Genomic DNA, 23053 nt, shown 5'->3' on the forward strand with positions numbered 1-23053 from the left:
ATAAAAATAAATGAATAAATTAATTTTTAAAACTAAGGCAAAACAAATAATTGCTTATTTAAAATAAGTTAATAAAAAAAACAAATATAAAGACATAAAAGTATAGATAAAAATAATTAGTAAAAATAACTAAAAAGCTAAGACAAAATAATTAAATACGTGTTAATAAGAATAAATTAATAATGTGAACCAATAAAGATATGTAAATAAGAATATGAATAAATATAGGTATGAATGAACAAAAATTAATTTTAAAGGCTGACAAAAATAATTCGATAATTATTAATAAAAAGTCGATAAACATAAATATATAAATAACATTAATAAAGTAATTTGAATTAAAATAATTTAAAGGTTAAGATAAAATTAAATAATTATTAATACAAGTAAGTTAACAAATTAATAACATAAATACATGGATAAATATACAAATAATATGATATGAATAAATATAAATGAATAAAAACCATTTCAAAGGCTAAGACGTAAGCCTACAGTCGTGGGAGAAGACCAGGCTCCTACACGGGAAGCAGAACAAGCTTCTGCTTAGCAGTGGGCTAGGTGAGGTGGTCCAAAGGTGAGGAGTTGTGGACGCTGGGGAAGCAGAGGAAGGCTTCCTGAGAGTGCGGAGATCTGGGCTGGGCCTGAAGAATGGGGAACACCTGGGGTAGGTGCAGGGCAGTGAGGAGCACGTGGAGGGGGGTGAAAAGGGACGTCGGAGCCAAAGGGGCCAGAAGTCTGGGATGCGCGAGCGATGATGAGCCAGGAAACAGCAGGAATATGCTGGAAATGCCGGCTTGCTAGGATATCGAATGCCAGATTTTATGGCCCCAAAGGAGAGATCACAGAATCACTAAGTCACCTCAGAGCTGAAAGGGACCTCGGCCGCACAGCCAAATAAGAACGTCTTCTACAGTATGTTCAAGCGGCCTTTGCCGAAAGCCTCCAGGGAGGCCACTCTCACCCCCCACCCCCACCCCAGGAAGCCCTTTCCACTTTTAGCTAGCCCCCGCCGTTCAAGCTCCTCTTCGCCATTTGAAACATCCAAAGTTCGTCCAGCCGATGGTCATTCAGACGGTCTCAAGGTCCTCAGGAGCCCGGGATGTTTTGCAGCTTATCTTTCCTAAAATGTCACTCCCATGAAGATATGGGTTCAAATCCAACCTGCTGCTTCCTTCCTACTTTCCTGACTTGGAGCAAGTCCATTCCCCTCCCTGAGCCTCAGTTTCCTTATCTGTAAAACGAGGCAGTTGGCTCAGATGTCCTCTGAAGGACCTTCCATCGATAGGCTTAGGAATCTCGGGTCCTACTTAAACAGTAAATGCTTTCAGACAAGGAGTAAGAGAAGAGCTCAAGGGAGCTGGAGCCCGGAGTGCAGGAAATACTAAAGATTCATTTCCCTGACAGTTGGGGGGGTCAGTGCTCCCCTCCCCCAACACACACACCCCCCTGGAGACTTACTGGGTTTGACCCTGAGGTCAATGGGCTCCTTCTGCATGATAGTTCTGGCCCCCAAGAAGTGGGCATGGCAGATGTAGTCCGAGTGGCTGTCGTTGGTAAGCACATTGGCGAAGTAAAGGTTTCCGTTTTGGCCCATGGTCACCCGTTCATCCTGTGCGATGTGGAAGATCCCTGCGCAGGGGAGAGTCACAGCACGCAAGGGTCATGCCCGGATGGCCTAGCTCCTCCTCCAGAATGTCCTCCCAGATGGCAGCCCATGGCCATTGTGCCCGCAGAGTCCCTGCCCCAGTCCCCTCCCTCTGTTCCACCGTCTGACTCTGGGCAGAGGCAAGGCCAGCCTGCCCTCCAGGGGCAAGAGCCACTCACTGCTGTTCATCCAGTAGATTCGGGGCTGCACAACGCTGGCCGGAGGATTACAGGGCAGGACCACGGACTGACCTTCCTCCACCTCGAAGGGCTGCACCTTCTCCTTGGGCCACTTGGGGGCGCCTGGGAGGAGGTAGAGAGAAAGAGCCCAGCTAGGGAGGTGGGGGAAAGTGAAGAATGGGAGCTTCTAGGGGGAGTGGGAGAGTTCCAGCAAAGACAGAGCACCCTGGGCAGATCCACTAGACACAACTGAAGGACTGGCAAGGGAGCCCTGGGATGGGAGGGGGCAGGACTGGGCCCTGGGATGGGAGGGGGCAGGACCGGGGCCTGGGATGGGAGGGGGCAGGACTGGGCCCTGGGATGGGAGGGGGCAGGACCGGGGCCTGGGATGGGAGGGGGCAGGGCTGGGGCCTGGGATGGGAGGGGGCAGGACCGGGGCCTGGGATGGGAGGGGGCAGCACTGGGGCCTGGGATGAGAGGGGGCAGGACCGGGCCTGGGATGGGAGGGGGCAGCACTGGGGCCTGGGATGGGAGGGGGCAGGACCGGGGCCTGGGATGGGAGGGGGCAGCACTGGGGCCTGGGATGGGAGGGGGCAGGGCTGGGGCCTGGGATGGGAGGGGGCAGCACTGGGGCCTGGGATGGGAGGGGGCAGGGCTGGGGCCTGGGATGGGAGGGGGCAGGACTGGGCCCTGTGATGGGAGAAGCTCCTTTTAGTGCCCCCTGAATTCTGGCAGTCTCCAGGAAGGTCCTGCTTCCCGAAGCTGGGAGGGAGCTGGGATTCCCCAGCTCCAGCCAGCATCAATCTCCAAGCCACCACCCTCTGCACCAAGCCTCATTCCCCTCTTTCCAGTTACAAGTTTGGGGGGGGGGGCCATAGCCACTGGCAATCCAAGAGGAGACCTGCGGGGAATGGCAAGACTCCTTTACATCAGCCTGACACAGAAACCATGGCAACCATTGCCATGGCAACATGAGGGGGGCTAGGGCTCAAGGGAAGTAAGTAGCTGAGGGAGGACGAAGAAAGAAGCCCAGGAGAGGGACAGAGGGGGAAGGTGGTATAATTGGAGGGGGGCTTGCAAAGAGGGGGTGGGGTCAGAGGAGGAGAAAACAGAAAATGGGGGGAGAGAGAGAGAGAGAGAGAGAGAGAGAGAGAGAGAGAGAGAGAGAGAGAGAATACCAAGAGACAAAGGGGTCTGAAGGGAAGAAAACAAAGGCGAGGGGAGGAGTGGCTAAGGCAGGACTAACTAGAGACTTGTTATGGATTCAGGCACTGCCCATGCCTGAAGTCTCCGGGAAAAGCATCTGTTGCGGGTCCCAGGGCTCCCCACCCTCCTCCAAGCTTGTCAGGGTCCTCACCCTCAGCCACAAGCTGGATCTCATGGGACATAGCCGTGCCCAGTCTGTTGCTGGCAAAGCATCGGTAAGTGCCCTGGTATCGATGGGCAAAGTTGCTGTTGTTGCCAGTAATGGTGAAGGACCCAGAGTTCATATGTGTGATCACACCAGGCTCCTTCTCAGGAGAGAAGTGGATGTTTTCCTTAGTCCAGCGGAACCTGAACCCAAGAGAAAGGGAGAAGCGTGAGCAAGACTGAAAGGCATGAGAGGGCAGGGGTGGTACAGCGGGATCTGAAGGGGAAGGGAGAGCTCTTTGCCAACAAGCGCATGGACTGGGAGGCCAAGGGCTCCAGATCCCGGGAGGGAACCCAGAGGAGCCGGTGTCGGGTCAGAAAGGGGAACCAAGAGGTCCGAGCTGAGAAAGGCCCAAGATTCAGCCCGGGTGTGCAGTTACTCACTGGACTTCAGGCTTGCCACTGGCCTCACACTTGAGGCTGATCTCATCGGTGGGGAAGACAACCAGCCGCTCCGGGGACTGCTCTGTGATGTTAGGGGGCTGCATCACTGCCAGAAAAAAAGGGGGGAAAATGAGGGCGCAGGCCTCAGAGCAAGGGCGGTCTAATCTAGCCGATCCCACGGGCCCCCACAGGCCTTCTCGGCCCCTCCCGGACTTCATTGTTCTACTCCCCCTTGGGTTGAGCAGGAGAGTTTGTACGTGTGCGTGGCTGTGCCTGAACCGGTGAGTCTCACCTGGGACCCCGTGAGCGTTCTGTTCTCATCTGCATGTTATGAGCAGCTCATGAGGAAGTATGTGCTTGGCCGTGGGGAGGGGAGAGGGGGCGGCCCCGCGTGCTTGGGCTGAATCTGACCACGGGACAGGGAAGCTGGGAGGCCCACGGTGCCACGAAGGCCTGGGACTGCGGCATGCACGGCCCAGAGCCCGCATTTCCCTCTCTGCAAACGAGTGACTTTCCATGGCTTGCCAGGTGAAAGCCCAAGCGCTTGTTTGCTTTTCCAATCCCTGTGCACCCTGGTCTCAGCCGCCTTTTCAGTTTCATTCTATATCAGTCCCTCCACCACTTTGCAGTGCAATCATACAGGTCTTCTTCACGTTCCTTAAAACAGTGTCCTCCAGCTCCCATCTCCGTCTCCATGCCTTGGGATTGGCTTTTCCCGGAACACGCTCCCTCTTCATGCCTGCCTTCCTTGAAAGCTCAGCTTAAGCACTGTCTCCAAACCTTTCCCGATCCTCGCGGCTGCTTGGGCCCTCTCTCCCTGTCTGCTCTTTCTTCTCCACATAGATACGTGGCATCTTGCCCCCCCCTTGTCTCTGTGTCCCCAACACTTAGCACAGCGTCTGATACTGAATAGCTGTGAAATGTTCCATGAGTGGATAAGGAAAGGGAAGGGTGGCCTTCTCCCCCACTTGAGGGGAGGACCTCAGGGTCTAGAAGAGAAAGGGGTGGCCAGGTACTAACACTGTGGTAGGGGGACTCTCTACTACCCCTGACCCCAAACAGATACTTACTGTGTTTGTGGTCTGGGAGATCCCCGCAGCGAGAAAGACAGAGGATACGAGGTTAGACATGATCAGGGCAAGAAGGAACAGCCCCCCAGGCAGGAGCACGGCTAGGGAAGCATGCTGGAGTACCAAGGGGCGGCTAGAGATGCACAGGGGAAGCACGGAGGACTGAACTCCGGGGGCAGAGTGCTCGCGCTGGACTGACACTATTTCCCCCTTTGTAAAAAGGTCCTAAATGGTCCTAAAATTCCTTCTGGACCCTTCCCACAAAGCATCCCCAGACACGTGAACACGCATGTGTGAACATGGCAGAGCACTCTGCCTGAGTATGTGGACCCCCCGGAGACATTTTGGAATACAAGGAAATGGCACAGCCCTGGGTCGGGGGAGGCAGCCATCCCCTTGGGAGTTCTGGGGGACCTTTGGACAGTAAAGACTGTAGGAGCTAAAGAGCAAGGCAAAGGAGGAGGGAAAAGGGGGAAGAAGTAGGAAGGGCAAAGAGAAAAGAAAACCAAGAAGAGTGAGATGTCGAGAAAGAAAGTAAGGGAGAGGACTAGGCAGAGAGAAAAACCAAAGCAATGATGGGGAGGACAAAGAAAAGGGACAAGGCGAAAAAGGATAGAGAGAGACAGGTGGGAAAAGAGAAAGGGAGACAACAGGACAGAGACATAAAGAAGGATGGAGAAAGGAAGCGGGATAAAAGGCCGGAGAGAAAAAGGGATGGAACAGAAAAAAGAGCGAGGATTTGACCAGAGGAAGGACCAAAGGAATGACAGCAAGGGAGAAAGACACCCATCCACCCATCCCCTCCCCCATCCCCACCCAGTTGTTTGGGGAAAAAGATAATGAAGCTCGGCTCCCCTCTCCCCCCCCCCTGCATCCTTCTTAATCCAATTAGCACCACCGTGGGTTGGCTCCCAGTCTTCAATTACCAGAGGGGGGAGGGCTGGAGAAGCAATTAGGCAGCAGCTTGTGGGGGAGGGGGGCTACACTCAAGTCCTCCTTGGAGCCCAGCTTAGAGCCTCACCGAGGAAAACGGAGGGAAGTGGAAAGGTGGGTGAGGAGGACAGTGGGGAATGGGCAGGAGAATCCATGGAAGGAGACAAAGAAAGGGGAGCGCTCGGGGGAGGCAGGAGGCGCTGAAGAAAGAGGAGGCGAGCAGAGCCCCTGAGGGTGAGGGAAGGGGCTCCCCAAATCCCCAGTGAAGCTTTCAATGGCAAGAGGGGCCCTCATCTTGCTCTTGCAATTTTCTTTTCAATAGTCCTTTGTATAAATATAAATAAATAAATATATAGAATATAAATAAATTATAAAGTATATAAATAAATATAAATAGTCCTATTTATCTTTGTGTTGATAGAACCATACGTTCCCAAATCCAGAAAGGACTTTAAATCCAATGACCTTCATTTTACAAATTACTGACTCCCAAAGAGAGAAAGTGACTGGCTCAAGGTCATACAGTGCCCGGCCGAGGGGGGCTGGATGGGCTTCTCCATGCCCAGGTCAGCCCTAGGTCTACACTGGCCTTTACATTTGAGTTTGTTGATGTGACCATCTGCACGGATGCATACGTGCCTCCCCGGCTCCAAGCCCCCTGATGGGCAGATGCCCAGAGCCTCTCTTCACCTCCCCTCATACCAATCCCAGACACCTCCCGTCTGCCCCCTTCTCCATCAGGGTGTTATTCCCATGTAATTCCAGGCCTGAAACACAGCTGCCTCACGCAGGGCGGGGCTACGGGGGAATTCTAACAACTGTGTGAGCCTGGAGCACATACACACACTTACACGCACGTTCACGCACGGAAGCGTGCACACAGAGAGGCACAGAGCCCAAGCAGCCTCCCCGCTTGAACACACGCAGGCGTTTCTGCAGCCTGCAGATCCTCTCTTCCACTTCGCAGATAATAACAAGGGCAATAATAATCATTCATAATAATGCCGCGCGTGGTCCAGTGCCTTTTATTTTAAAGGTGACCTTTTCTGTCTGTGATCTCATTGAATCATCCCCGTTTCTGTGGCTGGATTGGCCAGACTGGCTAGACCATCCCATTTAACAGATGGGGAAACTGAGGGCTGGATCCTATTTGTCTAAGATCATACAGCAGAGCTAGGACCAAAATCCAAATCCAGTCTTCTGACCCACTTTTTGTTCCATGTTCCTGCTGACTGGAGGGGAAAAAAAACGACTGAGGGAGGCCAAGAGCAAGACGGGGGAGGGGGGGGAGAAGGGGGGGAATATTTCACCGGGAGCCACGGCCCTCATCATCCTGGGGATGCTGGCGTTCCCCTTCCCCCTTGCAGCTGAGCTGTACGGAGCTCTCGGGGCTGCTGTCCAGCGTCCTAGAGGAGCTGCTCTAGGCTGCCTCATCTCCTCTGCTGTCCCTGGTGCTAAAAGCAGCCGCTTCAACCACTGCCATCTGTCAGCTTCGATCTCACACCCTGCCCCCTTTTCCTTCTGAACATCCACCCGGAGACAGACACAGAGAAGGGGGAGGGAGACACCGAGAGACAGAGACACACAGACACAGACAGGCAGAGAGAGACAGAGACAGAGACAGAGAGACAGAGGGAGACGGAGACAGACAGAGACAGAGACAGAGGGAGACAGAGACAGAGAGAGAGACAGAGACAGAGAGAGACAGAGACAGAGACAGAGACAGAGAGACAGAGACAGAGACAGAGGGAGACGGAGACAGAGACAGAGACAGAGACAGAGGGAGACGGAGACAGAGACAGAGACAGAGACACAGACAGACAGAGACAGAGACAGAGACACAGACAGACAGAGAGAGACAGAGACAGAGACAGAGGGAGACAGACAGAGACAGAGACAGAGGGAGACACAGAGACAGAGACAGAGACAGGCAGAGACAGAGACAGAGGGAGACAGAGAGACAGAGACAGACAGAGACAGAGGGAGACGGAGACAGAGACAGAGACAGGCAGAGACAGAGACAGAGGGAGACACAGAGACAGAGACAGAGACAGGCAGAGACAGAGGGAGACAGAGAGACAGAGACAGAGACAGAGGGAGACAGAGAGACAGAGACAGGCAGAGACAGAGACAGAGGGAGACAGAGAGACAGAGACAGAGACAGGCAGAGACAGAGACAGAGGGAGACAGAGAGACAGAGGGAGAAGGGGGTTCGGATGGAAAGAGTGACAGAAGAGACTGGAGGCAATGGGCCGAGGGAGGAAGCCCAGCCCCTTCTCAGGTCGCTACTCACATTCTTTAGGGATCTGGATGCAGCGGCCCAGGCTCCACAGCAGGAGTGTCCACAAAAAGCTCCGGAGCACGGCCATGTTCCCGGTCCTGCAGCCGCGCCCGAGGCCAGGCCAGGCTGGGCAGCGCAGGCCGGGCTAAGGGCAGGCAGCTCCGCTCAGGCTTCTGCACCGCTCCTGCCCTCCCTCTGGGGGGGGGGAGGGAAGGGAAGGAAAGGGGGACAGGGAGAGGGGGAGCTGAGCTGGAGGTGCCGGTCAGAACTAGGGAGAAGAGGTGGAGGAAGGGGCGACAGGGAGACACCAGAAGAAAGGAGAAAAATGGACCGTTAGTGACAAATATGTGGCGTGCGGCACAGCTCCTGGGCCCGCCCCCCAACCCCTCCCCTAGAAGAAGGGGGGAATCTAAGTCCGAGAGGCAGCCTGGGCCTGCACCCCTGCACCCCTGTGCGCCGCTGCCCCTCCTCCCCGTCCCCTTTCCCCTTCCCCCCCTTATTTCTTCCTTCTCCTTTCCTGTGCCTCCCCCAGCCTCCCCCTCCCATCCGCTTGTCCCGGCAGACCCCCCACTCCACAGGCTGCTGTGTGTGCTTGGGGGGCGGAGTGGGAAGAGCCTGGCCGCGTGCACCAGCAGGTGTCTACAGCGGTGTGTGTGTGTGTGTGTGTGTGTGTGTGTGTGTGTGTGTGTGTGTGTGTGTGAGCAGGTGCACCGGGTCCGTGCGCTTGTGCGGAGGGGGGGGGGGGAGCCGGTGAACGTGGGAATACGTGTCCTCGTGGGGGAAATGGCCCTGCCTCGCAGCCTTATTGTTGTGGCTTTCAAGGCAACCTGACTTCCGAGGGCCATTCATCTCCAGGAAGCGGGGGGAGAGGGCATGGAGCGCAGAAGACGGGGAGGGCAGAGGGGGTGGCCACGGCCACCAGGCCGGCTTTCCCGTCACCGCAGCAAGGGGCCTCCGGGGGCCTGAGCACTGACCTCACCTCCTCGGAGATGCCGGAGCCGGGATTCGGCCAGGTTGCTTAGAAGCAAGAGAATCACTGAGGCCCGGGTGGGTGAGGCCCGGGTGGGTGAGGCCCGGGTGGGTGAGGCCTGGGTGGGTGAGGCCCGGGTGGGTGAGGCCCAGGCGGGTCTGGCCCGGCCTTCCCGACTAAGGTCCAGCCACCCTTCAGGGAGCATCTCCCCCTCTCAGGACCAGAGAAAAGCCAAGCGGTCCTGAAGCCAGGGCCCCGCTGCCACATCCAGGTCTGCAGGGAGGCCCCAGTCTGAGGGGGAGGGGAGAGGCTGCACGGAGCTACAGTAACGTGATACCCGTCCTTTCCCCGTCTCTGAGAATCCGAGGGAACAGCTCATAGCAAAGGGATGAGAGCCTCTCTTCTCTGCCCACAGCCAGCAGAGGAAATTGGTTCGTGACCAAGCGAAAGGGGTCACGGATCATAGAATGCTGGAACAGGAAGAGACCTTAAAGGTCATGAGAGCAGAGGGCACCAAGGCCCAGAGAGGGAAAGGGGCTCCTCAAGGTCACCCAAACCCAAGATCCCAAAGCTAATCCTTTTACATGAGGTACCAGGCTGTGGGGAGGGGAGGAAGGGTGTAAACACTCAGGGAATCAATAAATCTCAGCTGATGGATGGATGGGGTTTCCTTGACTTGGGATTGGGCCTGGAAGGCCCATCACGGCCTCATTCATGATCTCCGGGCTACCATGGGAGGGAGGGCAAGGGAGAGACCCAAGCCCTGCCCCCGGGGACTCCCCAAGTGTGGCCAAACTCGGGGAGAGAAGGAAAAGCAATCAGAGCGTGAGGGAGCCCGACTCAGAAAGTCGATGAGGACGGCTGGGACTGGACACAGAGGGTGGAGGGAGGACGAGAGACGGGATGCCTGAAGAGTAGGGGGGAACTGGGGGAGGGAGACCCAATTACAGCCCCCCACTCCCCTCAAACAAAGGCAGACACTGGCTGACCTTGCCCAGAGCCCGGGGTGGGGCCGCTCCAGCCAGCTGTCTCCTCTCCCCCAGCCGGCCTCCAGCTTCAGCACTGAAGGCAGCCGGAGGGGGCGATGGACTTCAAGGCTCTGTGGGTGTCCCGAAGGAGGGTTGAGATCAGAGAGCGGGGAATCAAACACTAGCACTGGGAATGGCAAGTGTCTTAGGAGGGAAGAGGGGGAGAGCCCTAGAGGAGGCTTCACCTCTTATTTCTCCTCTTCCCCTTCCTCTCCTCCTCCTCTTCCCTTTCTTCTCCTCCTCTTCCCCCTCCTCTCCTCCCCTCTTCCCCTTCCTCTCCTCCTCCTCTTCCCTTTCTTCTCCTCCTCTTCCCCCTCCTCTCCTCCCCTCTTCCCCTTCCTCTCCTCCTCCTCTTCCCTTTCTTCTCCTCCCCTCCTCTTTTTCCTGCTCTTCTTCCTGTTCCTCTCTCCTTCTGCTCTTCCTCCTGCTCTTCTTCACCCCGGCTCCCCGAGGGGGGAGAGGAGCAAAGCTGGAAAAGGAGGTTACTGCGCTGCTCCTATGAGGCTTGCCCTCGGCTTCACCCCCCCTGCCCCCCTGCCACATCCGATTCCCGAGCTGTTTGCCGTCCCCTCTGAGCTGGATCGGAAGACATGAAATGCAACACGCAGTTTATATGCAGAGAAGTATGGGCCCTGCAGCATCTCTGCCCCTGCCCCCCTCCAGGGCAGCCCTGTGCTCTCCCCCGCCCCACCCTCCCAGTTTCCCACTGCAGCTTTTTCTCCCGGCATGTACCACCCAGCTTGGTGTCCTAGTCCCAGAATCCCCCAAGCCAGAAAGTCAGGAGGCTCCTGGCAGCTTGGCCTGTATGGGGGTATCCCCCTCCCCTCTTCACTTTCCCTGCTGCTGCTACCTCCAATTTTTCACTATTCATCAGGCAATTATAGAGCAAAGGGCTGAGGTTGTCAGCTCAGCAGGCTCCCACCCACTCACCCCATCCCCCTCCCAGGAAAGGGGGAGGGGAGGGGGAGGAGGGGAGAGGACGGGGCTTCACAAGCTGGTGAACAGATGGAGCTCGGGCCTTTCACTGGGGATGGAGAGACCCAAGGACGGGGAAAGGAGGAAAGCAGAGGAGAGGGAGAGCCTTTGGAACTGGGGGAGGAGGTGAATCAAGGAGGGAGAGGGATGGGGGGCACAGACTGACACTGCAGGGAACGGGAACAAAAGGGAGAAAGGAAGACAGAGCCGGGGAGTCTAACAACAAAGATCCACAGACACCAGCGGAACCCGAGATGTCAAAGATGGGAAAGCAGATGGAGGAAAAACTGAGAGACACTGAAATACCGAGAGAAATCGATACCGCGAGGCAGAAAGGGGCAGGGGGAAGCCAGGGGAGGTGCAGCAGAAAACGCTGAGGAGAAACTGAGGGGCCCGGAGAGAATCCGGGCAGCGCGGGCCCTGCGTGAGCGGCTCTCTCGGTAGCCCGGCCTGCTGTCAGTGCCAGCGTCTGTGCTGCTGCCTTTGCTTCGTCCTTGGCCCCACGGGGGGTGGGCCGGGGCAGGGGGAAGGGAGGAGAAGCCAGCCAATGAGCCCCGAGGACGGGGAGGTGGAGGGGCTCGGGGCAGCGACATGGGGAAGGGGCATCTGTGGGAGCCGGGGCTGGGCAAGGAGATAGAGAAAGAGAAAGGAGGGAGGCAGAAAAGGACCACAGGAGGGAAAGACACAGAGAAACAGGCCAATACAGAGGAGAAGAAAGCAGAGACGGAGATGAGACAGAAATAGAGAGGAGAGACAGAGGAAAGAGAGGAGGGGGGGGGACAGAGACAGGCAGGCAAATACAGAGACAGGATAACAGATAGCTGGAGATTGAGACAGGAAAGAGACACACACAGAGAGGGAGACAAACAGAAGAGAAAAAAACAGTAGAGACAGGATAAAAACGACAGAGATGGACACAGGAGAGAGACACAGGAAGAGAAAGAAGTTGGAGAGAACGGAAAGTCATCAGAGGGCCAGAGACAGAGGGAGAAAGCGAGAGCACCTGTAGCTCCCGGATGGGTGCTGGGGAGGGACCCATGGGGCCCCTCGTGCTGTTTGGGGGCAGGGCTCAGCGCCTCCCCAGCCCCAGTCCTGAGGGGCCAGACAATTGGAAGGGAGGGAGGAGCGGGCACATCCAGCCTGGGACTCCAAATAAATGAATGCATAATGTGATGGGGGCCAGGATGTGAATGCTCGCTTCTCCCTCAAGAGCTTAGGAGCATGTGATTCCGGCTGAGTGCGGGCACCTGTGCATTCAGCGCGCAGTGTGACATTAAGCCGGGCCTTCTTTCTGCTGTGCCTGCCGGGTGTTCATGTAGCTTGTGCCTATATCTGACTGCACTGGGTCAGGGCGTGCGTCCACGCTGGCAGTGGATACTGCGGGCGCTCTCTGGGGATCAGGAGGCCTAGGCTGTAGTCCCAGCTTTCCCACTAACTCACCTGGTGATCTCGGATAATTCACTTCCCCTCTCTCAGTCTCCTCGTCTGTAAAATGGGGGGGGGATGTTGGACAGGTGGTTTCTAAGGATGTTGGACAGGTGGTTTCTAAGAACCCCCTGGAGCCCTCAGATCTGTCCAGCAGACATGCCCGGGGGCCACATCCTAGCGTGTGGACACATTTATTTGTAGGCCACCAGAAGCCAACGGCCGCGCAGGAATTCCCAGGAGACTTTTAGGGACTCCCCTTCCCGGCCCCTCTGTGGCTCGAGCTAAGAAAAGCTCCCCTTCCTTCGTCCCCTCCCCCAGCCTCCGGGATTAATGAAGCGTTGGACAAGCGTTGTCAAAGGGCATCCATCTGTGGGGCAGGGGAGGAGCAGCACAAGCTGCCCCCCCCCCCCAGAAAGGCTCGGGCGGAACGCACAGCTCGCGCTGAGGGCCCTGAGGCTGCTAGCACGCAAACGCAGGAGCGGGTGCCATCCAGCAGGTTCCAAATAGCCGCGGAGCCCAAATCCGAGGCTTTGGATTCAAATTCGCTTCCCCGCCTACCCCAGCAGGTGCAAAGCTCCCCCAGGAAGGGAAGGCTCGGAGGCGGGACTCTGGGCCCTCCTGGACCTTCTGGGCGGCGGACGGCCACTCCCCCCGCTCTCGCGGGCCGCCGGGCGGAGCGGGGGCACGGGGAAAGGAACCTTTGAGGCTCACAATCTCGGTCCAGGCCGAATTCCCAAGATGGCCTGGAAATTAGTCCTCAAAGGCAACTGCAACCCCTCCTCCTTCAGCCCTCGGGGACTAGCCCCCCTCCCCCTCCGCATTCCTACTCCGGGGGAGCCCGATCCAGGCCCTCCCTCCTCAGGCTGCTCCGCCCCGGCCCCGGCCCCTCAAACTGCGGTCGAAGAGGAAGCTTCTATGGGGGCTGAGATTGCGTGTGGCTCTGGGGAGGGGGGGGTGCCTCCACGCCCCCCCCCCCGTGTACTTCTAGTTGTGGAACGGGCGAACCTGTTTGCGCGCACGCGCGCGCTCGTGTGTGTGTGTGTGTGTGTGTGTGTGTGTGTGTGTGTGTGTGTGTGTGTGTGTATGTAGCGGTTGTGGATATCTGTGAATACATTACGTAGAGGGGTGTGGCATGGGATGCATGAATATGTGTCTGCGTGTTATCTAGACGTCAGTCTGTTGGGGGCATCTACATATCATGTCCCTTTAAGACAGAAACCCCCTCGCCCCCCGCCTCCCAGAGTCTGCGGCTGGCTAGTTTCCATGGCGACAGAGCTGCGAGAGCTCTGCGGAGAGGAGAGCTAGGAGCACTTTCCCTCTTATTTAAATAATTCCGAAAGGAGGAGGCAGCTCAACAGGGGGCCTACGGGCCGCGGCAGAGAACCCCGACACTTAAAGGGCCCTCCCTAGGGCCTGCGCGGTGGGAGGGGCTCGTCCCCGTGGGCTGGCCTCGGTCCCCGGCACAGGCAGAGCGGCTGGGAGGAGGGGCCCCCCAACCTGGGCTGGCCCTTCCCCTTCCTTCTAAACGCATCTGCAGCTATTCCTCCCCCCTCCTCTCCCCTGACCAATTCCCACTGGGCCCGGCCTTCTGCCCATTGTCCCACTTCCCCAAAGATGTCCTGCTCTGCCTCAGCCTGACCCTCGTCTGACTTCGACCTTTGCCCTCCCACTCCCCAGGGCCTCTTATTAGAGGAGTAAGAAGGGAGGGCGAGGTCCCGCATTGGAGAGCTGCAAACGATGGCCATAGCTTCTCCTCCCTGTCTCCAGTCTCCTCCTCCCCTCCCCACTGGTGCTGATGCTGTGGTCTCCATGACAACAGCAGCACACCTGTAATGGACCATTCTCCTTAAAGTGGCCCTGGCTGGGGTGAGGAGAGAAAGGAAACCCAGAGGTTAACCCTTTAAGGTTCGTCAGGGAAATGGAAAGGCAGGCGGACCCCCGTTTCCTCTAGGAGGCAAAGACTCATCTAGAAACAGGGGATTCCTCATCCTCCTTCGGTATTTACATCTCTCACCATCCCCTGGGGACAGGAAATGAATTAAAGGATCCTAGAGCTGCTGTCACACTTGCCTAGGCCCCAGATGAAACCTTTTAACAGGTAAAAACAGGGCTGGGGTAAGGGACACCACATTTACTGCCACAAGGAAGTTGAGGAATGGGGGGCAAAGGAAGCCAGAATCCCCATACTGACTAGTAAGTATTATTCTGGCGTATGGAAGTAGATCAACTCTTGACAGCAAACAGGCTTTGTTCCCATTCTGGACTGCAGTATTCGGTTGGGGTGGGGGTAGGGGGAGATGGCCTTGGAATCTTAAGGCAAACCAGGAGGGGGGAGGGGGGTCTCTCAGGGAGGATTAAACGAGACCATGAAGAATGTCACCACCACCCATCCCACCCCAGGGAGGAATAACTGATTTGTCAGGCAGATGTCAAGCAAAAATATGTCAGGCAAATTTCTAGGTGCTACTACCCTTGAGAAAGAAGGAAGGAGGTGAGTGGGGGGGGGTAGTGTTTGATCTCATCTCTATAATCTCCCCCTTCATAATGGGGGCTATCCAGGGGACGCTCCAACTGAAAGTGGAGGCTTGCTGAGGCTTGCCTTATGTTCTCCCCTTACACAGGGACTCCTCAAGTGCAGGGCTGTCTCCCCCTGACTGAGTATCCCCCTCCTGGTAAGAGGTTCCCTCAGACTAGGGGCTCCTGATATCGGGGTCTATGTCTCTCCCTCAAATTGGGGGCTCCCCAATGCTGGAGCTGTTTCCCCCTCAGACTGGGGCTCCCCTTCACAGCAGGATATCAAGGTAGAGAACCATGTCTCCCCCTCAAACTGGGGGCTCCCCAAGGGTGGGACTGTGTCTCCCCCTCAAACTGGGGGTTCCCCAAAGGTGGGGACCACATCTCCCCCACAGGCCGGGGGCTCCCCCAGGGTGGGGTCATGTCTTTTCCCAGTTTCTTTCCCTAACTTCCATAATTGTGATTTTCTTGATGTTTTTCTATTTTCCTTATGTTATAAGGGAGTTTCTTAGCTGCAGGTTCTTGTCTTATGCCTATATTTGAAATCATACCTCTCTGTGTGTCTCCCTCTCTCTGTTCCTGTCTCTGTCTCTTTCTTTCTCTTTCTCTCTCCCTCCCTTTTGCCATTTTTCTGCACCACATCTCCCCTTTTCTTTTCGGGGACCCAATTTGAGAGACAGTCATTAATCTTCCATTCTCCCAAAGACGTCCTTTCGTTCCTCTCTTGGCCAACAGAAAGCCAAACGTGTGTCCTCTTCTGTCCCCTGTTCTGATGCCCAGCCTGGCCATTCCTGTCCCTCTCCCCCACCTGTCACTCTCTTGGTCCCATAACCATCACTTTGACCCCCAAATATATGTCCTGCCAAGGCCCTTGTATCCTACCAGTGACCTTCCAGATAGGCCTCAGGCCTCAAGTTCTTAGAAATTCCGCCCCGAGACCCCCAGGACAACCACCCAGCACAGCTGAAAGATGGACAAGCAGTCATCTTTCCTTACTCCATTCCTCCCTCCAATTAGCTCTGCCTGAAACAGAGGGAGGACCCCCAGAGGTTAGGCCAGGTGGGGGGAAGAGGTGATTGTAGGAGGCAGGTCAAGCTGGGGGGCAGAACAAGCAAGATCCTACTGCGGGTGAGACCGAGAAGGCTGAGAAAGGAGGAAGCCTGGGAATCCCCGGGAGAGGGAGGGAGACAAACACCCACAGAGAGAGAGCTCTCACAAAGCAGAGACAGCTAGCGACATGGGTGGTTGTAGGGCTCAATACAGAGACAGCAGCGAGCAGAGATAATGGCATCGGGATGTCGAGACTGGCCAAAGCTGAGAGACAAAGAAAAGACAGAGCCGGGAGGAAGGGTAGTGGATAGAGAAAGGTACAGAAAGACAAAGACAGCCCATTGGAGGCAGACAAGGGCAGAGGAGAGAGCAGAGGCAGGCACAGACACACCGAGAATGCCACGAGGTGTGTGCCTAATGGCAGAGATTTACAGGGACCGACACATGGGAAGAGAAGTGAGGGAGAGCCCAGGAGGCTGAGGGCAAGGGCGGAAAGGCCCGCACAGTTGGAAGGGAGCATCCCTGGGGCTCCCAGCACTTCAAGGGTTAAACAGCTCAGGCTCTTTCCCCCTCCCCAGGTCACCCCAAGGAGAGAGGAAAGAGAGGGAGGAAGTGTGGGGGTGCCCCAACAATGGATCCTCTTGTCTACCCTGATCTCAGATTCCTAAGGGGTGAGAGCAGAGGGGTAGGGGGTCAAAGGCTACCCTGTCCCCATCCCCCATCTCTGGAAACGAGTCATAGACGCCGAGGGAAGGAGAGATGAAGTGGGGCCCCCAGCAGAAGCCCCCAGCTCCCTCTCCGCTCACCAGCCTGGCCCTGGGGCACGGAACTCTCTCAGGAAGCTGCCCCTCCCCTCTGATCCCACACAAAGACATGTCTGAACACATACACTACATGGATGCCTTACACTCAGGTACACATCTACATTCACATAGATAGCCTGGGGGGGCAGGTCTGGCTTCTCAGTGTCACACAGATTCCAGAACTCTCCTGACCCCCCCTCCAGGCCTAAAGCTCATTAGTGACTCCCATGAGACCACAGGTGAGCACAAGGCCCAAGCCCAAGCACAAGGCCCAAGCCCGAGCACAAGGCCTCAAGTAGCACAGGCACACCGGCACCCGTTCAGTCGTCGAGACTCACACAGGCGCACAAGGACACAGCCCAAGGTACACGCAGACACATAGACCAGTCTGGAGAAGGACACGAGCACTCAAATCTGGAGAAACACACGGTCAGGGAAAGCAGGCAGCATTCCCTCCCCCACATGCACAAAACAATTCGCACAAATTGTGATATCCTGCCAGACTCTCCCATGAAAACTGCCATAGTGGCAAGATTGAGGTACCCCTCTACCCCTTCCCCTAGCGCCCAACCATCTGGGAGATCAGGCGGCGGGGCCAGGACAGAAAGAGCTCCTGCATCCTTGGCAGCACCAGTTGGGTGGAGGACAGAGCATATGGCATCAGCCGGTGCCAAGGATCAAGATGCCTTGACAACTGGGCCCCTTGCCTTTCCCTTCCAGTCCCAGCTGAGTTACCTAGGTGCCACCCTCTCACCCCCAATCTCTGTCCTACATTCCCCCTCCCCAAGCAGCAGGGTGCCAAGCGAGCCTGCTGTCTGGGTGGGAGACGGCTAATTATTATCATTAGCTCGTTACCAGTACTATAGTTAATTGGGCGCCTGTTGTCTCTGCCAGACAGCCTCCCCCTACTTCCTGGGCTTGCTTTCTTTCCCTAGCAAGGATCCCAAAGCATCTTAGAAGCTGAATCTTAGGGGAGAAATTGACACTGAACTTGGTGAAAGAGGGAGAGCCGGACAGGTATATAGGTCAAAGGTGGGGGGAGAAGGAGAGCAGGGACTGAATAAGCTTCACTTATTTCCTAACCACCCATCTCCAGGAGGAGCAGGAGGCCCGATTCCACTCAACTTCTTCCCCCAGCTTCAAACTGGCCATGCCCGGGGGAGGCAAGGGTGGTACTTTCTCGAAAGGCCCCTCTCTTTCAGGCTTACACTGCCTACTTCTGGCTTGGCCGTAGGCCTCAGTGTCTAAGACTCCACACCCCCAAGTGCGAGAGATGTTTAGGGGAGGATGGCATTGTTAGAGGAAGAGCTTAGGAGACGTAAGCCAGTGGGTTTCCCTCTGTTCTTGACATCTCAGTCCATACTGCAGTACAATACCAGCAACCACTGTCCCTTTCTGGGACTCACAAAAAAGAAGCAGAGGAAAATAAGGGAGAGAGGGAGAGAAAGGAGAGAGGAGGAAGAGGAGGAGGAGGAGGAGGAGGAGGAGGAGGAGGAGGAGGAGGAGGAGGAAGAGGAGGAGGAGGAGGAGGAAGAGGAGGAGGAGGAGGAGGAAGAGGAGGAGGAGGAAGAAAGGATAGGTAGGGATAGGGAGAACAGAAGAGGAGAAGTAAAGAACATCTGAAGAGAAGAGATGAGAGGCTAAGGAAGGGATAAGAAGAGGAGAAAGGGAGGAGAGGCAGAAAGGGGAGGATAGATGGGAGAAGGGAGGGTAAGAGAGATCAAGAAATGGGGAAGGACGAGGAACCTCTAGCACAGAGAAAGAAAGGAGAAAGGAGAGAAGGAGAGAGGGAAGGACAAAAGGAGAAGGGGGAATAAAAATCAGAGTAGGACATGAGAAGGGAAGGAGAAAAGGAGAGGAAAAGACAGAGAAAAGGAAGTGTCTGCTACCCTGACAGTGACAGATGGCAGATCAACTTGGCCCTTGCCTCCATCTCCCATGGTACCTCTCTAGCACCTAGATGTAGCTTCCTCCATCCCTTCTTAGGAAGCTCTGGCCCCAGGAGCCAGGCAGGAGGAGTGCTGCGGGCCCCCGTTTATGCCAGTAGCCACTGAACGTGGTGCTGCTGGAGGTGCTAGCCATGGGAGGCTGGGGACGGGAATCTCCACTTCCCCCTCCCTCCAGTCGAATCCTAACAGTCACTTTCCCCGGTCTGCTCCCCAGAGGAGTAGATGAGGTACTCCGAGGTTGACATCCAGCCTTTAAGGCCTGTGGAGTTCATGGTGCTTGTGGAGTCCCTGGGAGGATGGGTCCCAGGGAGGAGGATCGGGTAACAGCCGTTCCGAGAAGAGTTGGGAGCTGAATACCAGTTAAAACCTGGCTGAGAGCCCTTATTATGTCCTGAAACTGTTCAACCCCAATGTCCCCCAGACAGGCAAATTGATTTGTGTACAAACGCACACCCAGAGACACCCTAATCATGTGCCAGCCTCCTCTGAATCAGCCCACAGCCGATAACAGACCCTGAGCCCTGAGTGGCTTCCCCCTGTATGGAGGGCAGGCCTGCACCGGAGCCTGCCGTGGCATCCCCTTCCTCCTGTCGCTCCACTGGGATCTCAGGGCTTCGAGAGGTTCTAGGCTCTAGCTGCTCCATCCTCCCAGAATCAGAAACCACCAGCATCCTCAGCCTGCCCTCCGGGTTTTATTGCTCACATTGAAAAGATGCTCGCATGTGAAGACTGGTCCCTTGGGAGCTGTCCACACACTTCGATCAGCTTGATCAACATAAGGCTTCTCATCCTCCCCATCATGCACTGTATTGCTCCTAGCCTTTTTAAGAAAGCCTTCCCAGCCTGCACCAGTCTCATCAGACCTGGACATTCATTCCCCATTTGACAGCTGAGGAAACTGAAACTCAGGGAATAGAAAAGGCCTGGCGGAGGTCAGTGGGTGGACAGTGCTGCGGCCACCCCGCCCCTGTCTGCGTGTGGCCTAAAATCCCACCCTAAAAAGCTCACGTGTTTGGGCAAAGGCACTGGTAAAATGTTATTGTTTTCTGCCAGGGGAGAGGATGGTTTCACTGCCTTCAGCCCTACCCAGAGCCCTCTGAAATACTGGGTTCAGTCCTGGAAAAGGGACATCGCCCAATTGGCTGAAGAAGGGGACTAGGGTGGGGAGGAGACTGGAGACCAAGCCGCCATCCAAGGAAGGTGCAGTTGGAGAGGTGGGGGATGGGTAATCTGGAGAAGACGCAGGGGGACGTGCTGGTTGAGCCGTGTGAAGGGCCTGGTCTTCCTCTGCCCGGTCCCCAAGGGCCTACCTGGGAATGAGCCATTTCAGAGAGGGAGAATACAGATGCGCTCAGGAGATACCTCTTAACGAAATCTTCCAGTGCCACAGAAATGCTCTCGCCCCCTCAAAAATGCAGCGAGCTGCCCGTCACGGGAGGGCATTGGGCGGAGAGCCGAGGCCGCCTGGGCTGTGGCTTGCCGAAGGGCTTGCTTCTAAGGCAGGGATGGGGAGCGCCTGGCCCTTGGGTGGAATAAGGCCTTCTAAATCATTGGGGTCCGGCCCTGCCGGGGCAACTGCAGGCAGTGATGTGCCGAAAGCTAGGTACCAGGATGTACCTCCAACTGTCTGAGTGAAGTTGGTCGTTTTGTACAGGCCTCCAATGATATTATAAATATGCAAATGGCCCTTGGCAGAAAAAGATTCCCCACCTCCATCCAAGGGATGGGCCAGACCGGTGGGATTCCTGAAGGCCTGCCCCCTGACCTCTGGGAGTGCCCGTGGCCCTGGGGACCAAGCTGGAGAAACAAGTGTGACTGCTTCCTGGCGGTTTTATTAGAAACTACCAGGCTTTTGGGCTGTGCCATACTGGGGGAGGGGAGGAGGGAAGGAGTCTGGAATTCCCCAGGTCTAGGGGGCCAGACCTCCCTCAACAGCACCACTGTGAGGTCTCCGTGAAAAGAACGCTGGGGGCTGAGGAGCTGGGGTGGGGTGGGAGGGAAGTGCTGGCTAACGGGGAGGGATGGCCTTGGAGGAGTGGGGGGGCCCTCAATTACCATCGTCCACCTCCACCAGGATGCACAAAGCGCGCTCCTTCCTCTGTGTTCTAGGGGCCCCTGGGGGAGGGGAGCAGCTTGGGGCCTTCTCCCCATAGAAAGATCCTTGATCATAAGCGGCGAAAGACAATCTGGGCAGAGGCTGCCATCACTCCCTGGCACCCCCAGAGTCAGGCCACTTACCGTCCCCGTGTTGATGAAACTTGTTGGGCCGGAGCCACTGAGAGAGTTAGGGAGAACTGGGAGGATTGGGGGACAGAGGCAGGAACAACAAGGGGAGGGGGGAGAAGGGAAGGAGATGGAATGGAGGGGGGCAGGTGGAGGGGGCAAAGACTGAGACTGAAGGGGTTATGCGGGGAGGGAGAAAGCGGCCGGGGAGGGGGGGAAACACTGCGATGTGGAGGAACAGACACACCCAGTGGCTGGAGAAGCACCCAGCAGCACGGGAGGAGGAGAGGGGAGGCAGGGGAGGAGGGATGGGAGGAGGGAGGAGGGTCGGGGGAGGCTGGCACTGGGAGCCTCTCCACTCCGATGGCCAGACTAGCTGACAATAATAATAATAGTGGGAGGGGGGGCGCATAGAGTGCGGATCTGCCTTGCGGGCCCCTCCCTTGTCCCTCCCTCTCAAGCCTTCTGTCAAGCCTGAGGGTGTCCCCCATGTTCCCCCTGGCCATTCTTGGGGCCTGGTTTGGGAGTGAGCTGGGAGGGGCCTGGCGCCGGAGGGTCCCGCACCTTCCTCCACAGTCTCCGCTGCCATTAGACGGCTTCGCACCTGCCGGGAGTGGCCCCCAACCAGCATCCTCCCCTGAATGGGGGGGGGCCCCGCTGGGGGTTAGAGGGAGGGAAAGGGACCAATGGCTCGGAGCGCTCCTCCCGGAGCAGGCCACACCCAGGGGCCACACCCTGCATCCTCGCGCGCACACTGGCGGCGGCCCCCATAGGCTCCGCCGCACATGCTTTCCACACGCATGTATAGACAACACCCAAATGTACACAGAAGCACTGAGCGGTAGCCAGAAGTGAGCCACTGACACCTGCTCCCCCCCTCCCACGCAAGCCAGGGCGCGCACAGACCCCCACACGAGGGAACACGCAGATTCCGGCGCGAGGGCGACCCCGGCCCTCTCCCCGGCTCGCCCCTCCCCCGCCCTGCCCATCCCCAATCGCCTGCGCCGGCACCGAGACGTTCCCAGAGTCCCCCCGCACCCGGCCGCCGCTCCATCCCAGCCGTGGGGCTCCACCTGCTCCGGGCCGCCAGTGCCCGCGCCTCCGCCGGCTGCTGCCAGCCCGTCAGTGCCGGCCGGGTCTCTCTCCCACCTCGGCCGTCCCCTCCCCTTTTTCGGGCCGGCCTGCCCCCTCGGGGGCTCCCCCAGGCCAGGGCTCCCCTCCGCAGCCAGCCTCCGGGCTCGGCAGGCACGGAGCCCAGCCGCGCGTGTGGCGTTGGGGATGGCGCAGTGCTCGGCTCTGGAGGACAGGGCTGGGGATGCCCCGGGCTGGGCAGTGCCCAGGTGCCACGCCTTACCTCCGGTGCCCGCCCTGCTCTCGCCCAGCCTCAGCAGCTCCCGAGGACCGTCTGCAGCAAGCAGCGGCAGCGGCAGGAAGAGAGACTGGAAAGGGGGGAGGGAGGAAGATTACCTCACACTCGCATCCCCAGTCTGCTCGCTCCCTCTCTCCTCCCGTCTCTCCTCCTCCTCCCTCCCCAGCCACCACCCCAGCTCCTGCTAGTCCCTCCCCCCGCTCTGCTTCCCTCCGCCCCCTCCCCACAGCTCCCGAGCATCCCTGCCATCCCTGGCCACCTCTGGAGCACAGCTGGATCCTCCCCTCCCCCTCCCGGCTCCGCACCTCTGGAGCGAGGAGCCCCCGCGGTTGCCCTGTGCCAGGTGCTATTAAAATGGGTGTACGTTGTGGACGGGAGGAAAGCAGGGGAGGGCGCTGGCTAAGGGGCAGCGGGAGCTGGGGAGGAAGAGCAGTCGGCCCGGGCGCCCTGGACCCCCGCACTGAGAGAGCCGAGCACGGGAGGGAGGACCCCCGCACTTGGAGAGCCGAGCACGGGAGGGAGGACCCCCGCACCTGAGGCTCTCCTTTCTTTTGGGAGGGAGTCCCTTTTGGGAACCTCAAGAACAGTTTCCCCTTTGCGTCCTCCCCGCCCCCGCCCGGACCCTGCCCTCCTCCTCCTCTCACTAGAGAAAAATGCTTTCCCCTCCCTACCCCTGAACCCCCTTAAAAATGGGCCATCTCCCTTCCTAAGCTCTCCATCCGTGCCCCACCCCCACGCCCACTCCAACCCCTTACATGCCCATACTCTGATGGGAAAAGTGAGTCAACCTTAGGGGCGGGGTGGAGGGGGGATGCTCGCTCCTCCCTTTTTTCTCTGGG

The 23053-nt window shown here is 57.2% G+C and overlaps 1 protein-coding gene across 3 annotated transcripts in view; it reads right to left on the bottom strand.

Annotated features, from left to right (window-relative positions):
* The window catches only part of L1CAM (L1 cell adhesion molecule), a 48091-nt gene extending 25776 nt beyond the window's left edge, over positions 1–22315 (bottom strand). The window contains exons 1-6 of one of the 3 annotated variants that reach the window (XM_074278582.1): positions 22200–22315; positions 7918–8173; positions 3622–3727; positions 3185–3381; positions 1828–1950; positions 1462–1632 (exon numbers count right to left, since the gene is read on the bottom strand). In XM_074278582.1, the coding sequence (XP_074134683.1) occupies positions 1462–1632; positions 1828–1950; positions 3185–3381; positions 3622–3727; positions 7918–7993 (673 nt within the window). In that variant the 5' untranslated portion in view covers positions 7994–8173; positions 22200–22315. Of the gene's footprint in view, positions 1–1461; positions 1633–1827; positions 1951–3184; positions 3382–3621; positions 3728–4691; positions 4711–7917; positions 8174–22199 lie in introns of those variants that run through there. The other 2 variants (XM_074278581.1, XM_074278583.1) reach the window with 2 other exon arrangements.
* Between the last annotated feature and the right edge of the window lie 738 nt (positions 22316–23053).

Source organism: Sminthopsis crassicaudata, chromosome X, assembly GCF_048593235.1.
Source record: "Sminthopsis crassicaudata isolate SCR6 chromosome X, ASM4859323v1, whole genome shotgun sequence".
In the NCBI taxonomy this organism is placed as follows: domain Eukaryota; kingdom Metazoa; phylum Chordata; class Mammalia; order Dasyuromorphia; family Dasyuridae; genus Sminthopsis; species Sminthopsis crassicaudata.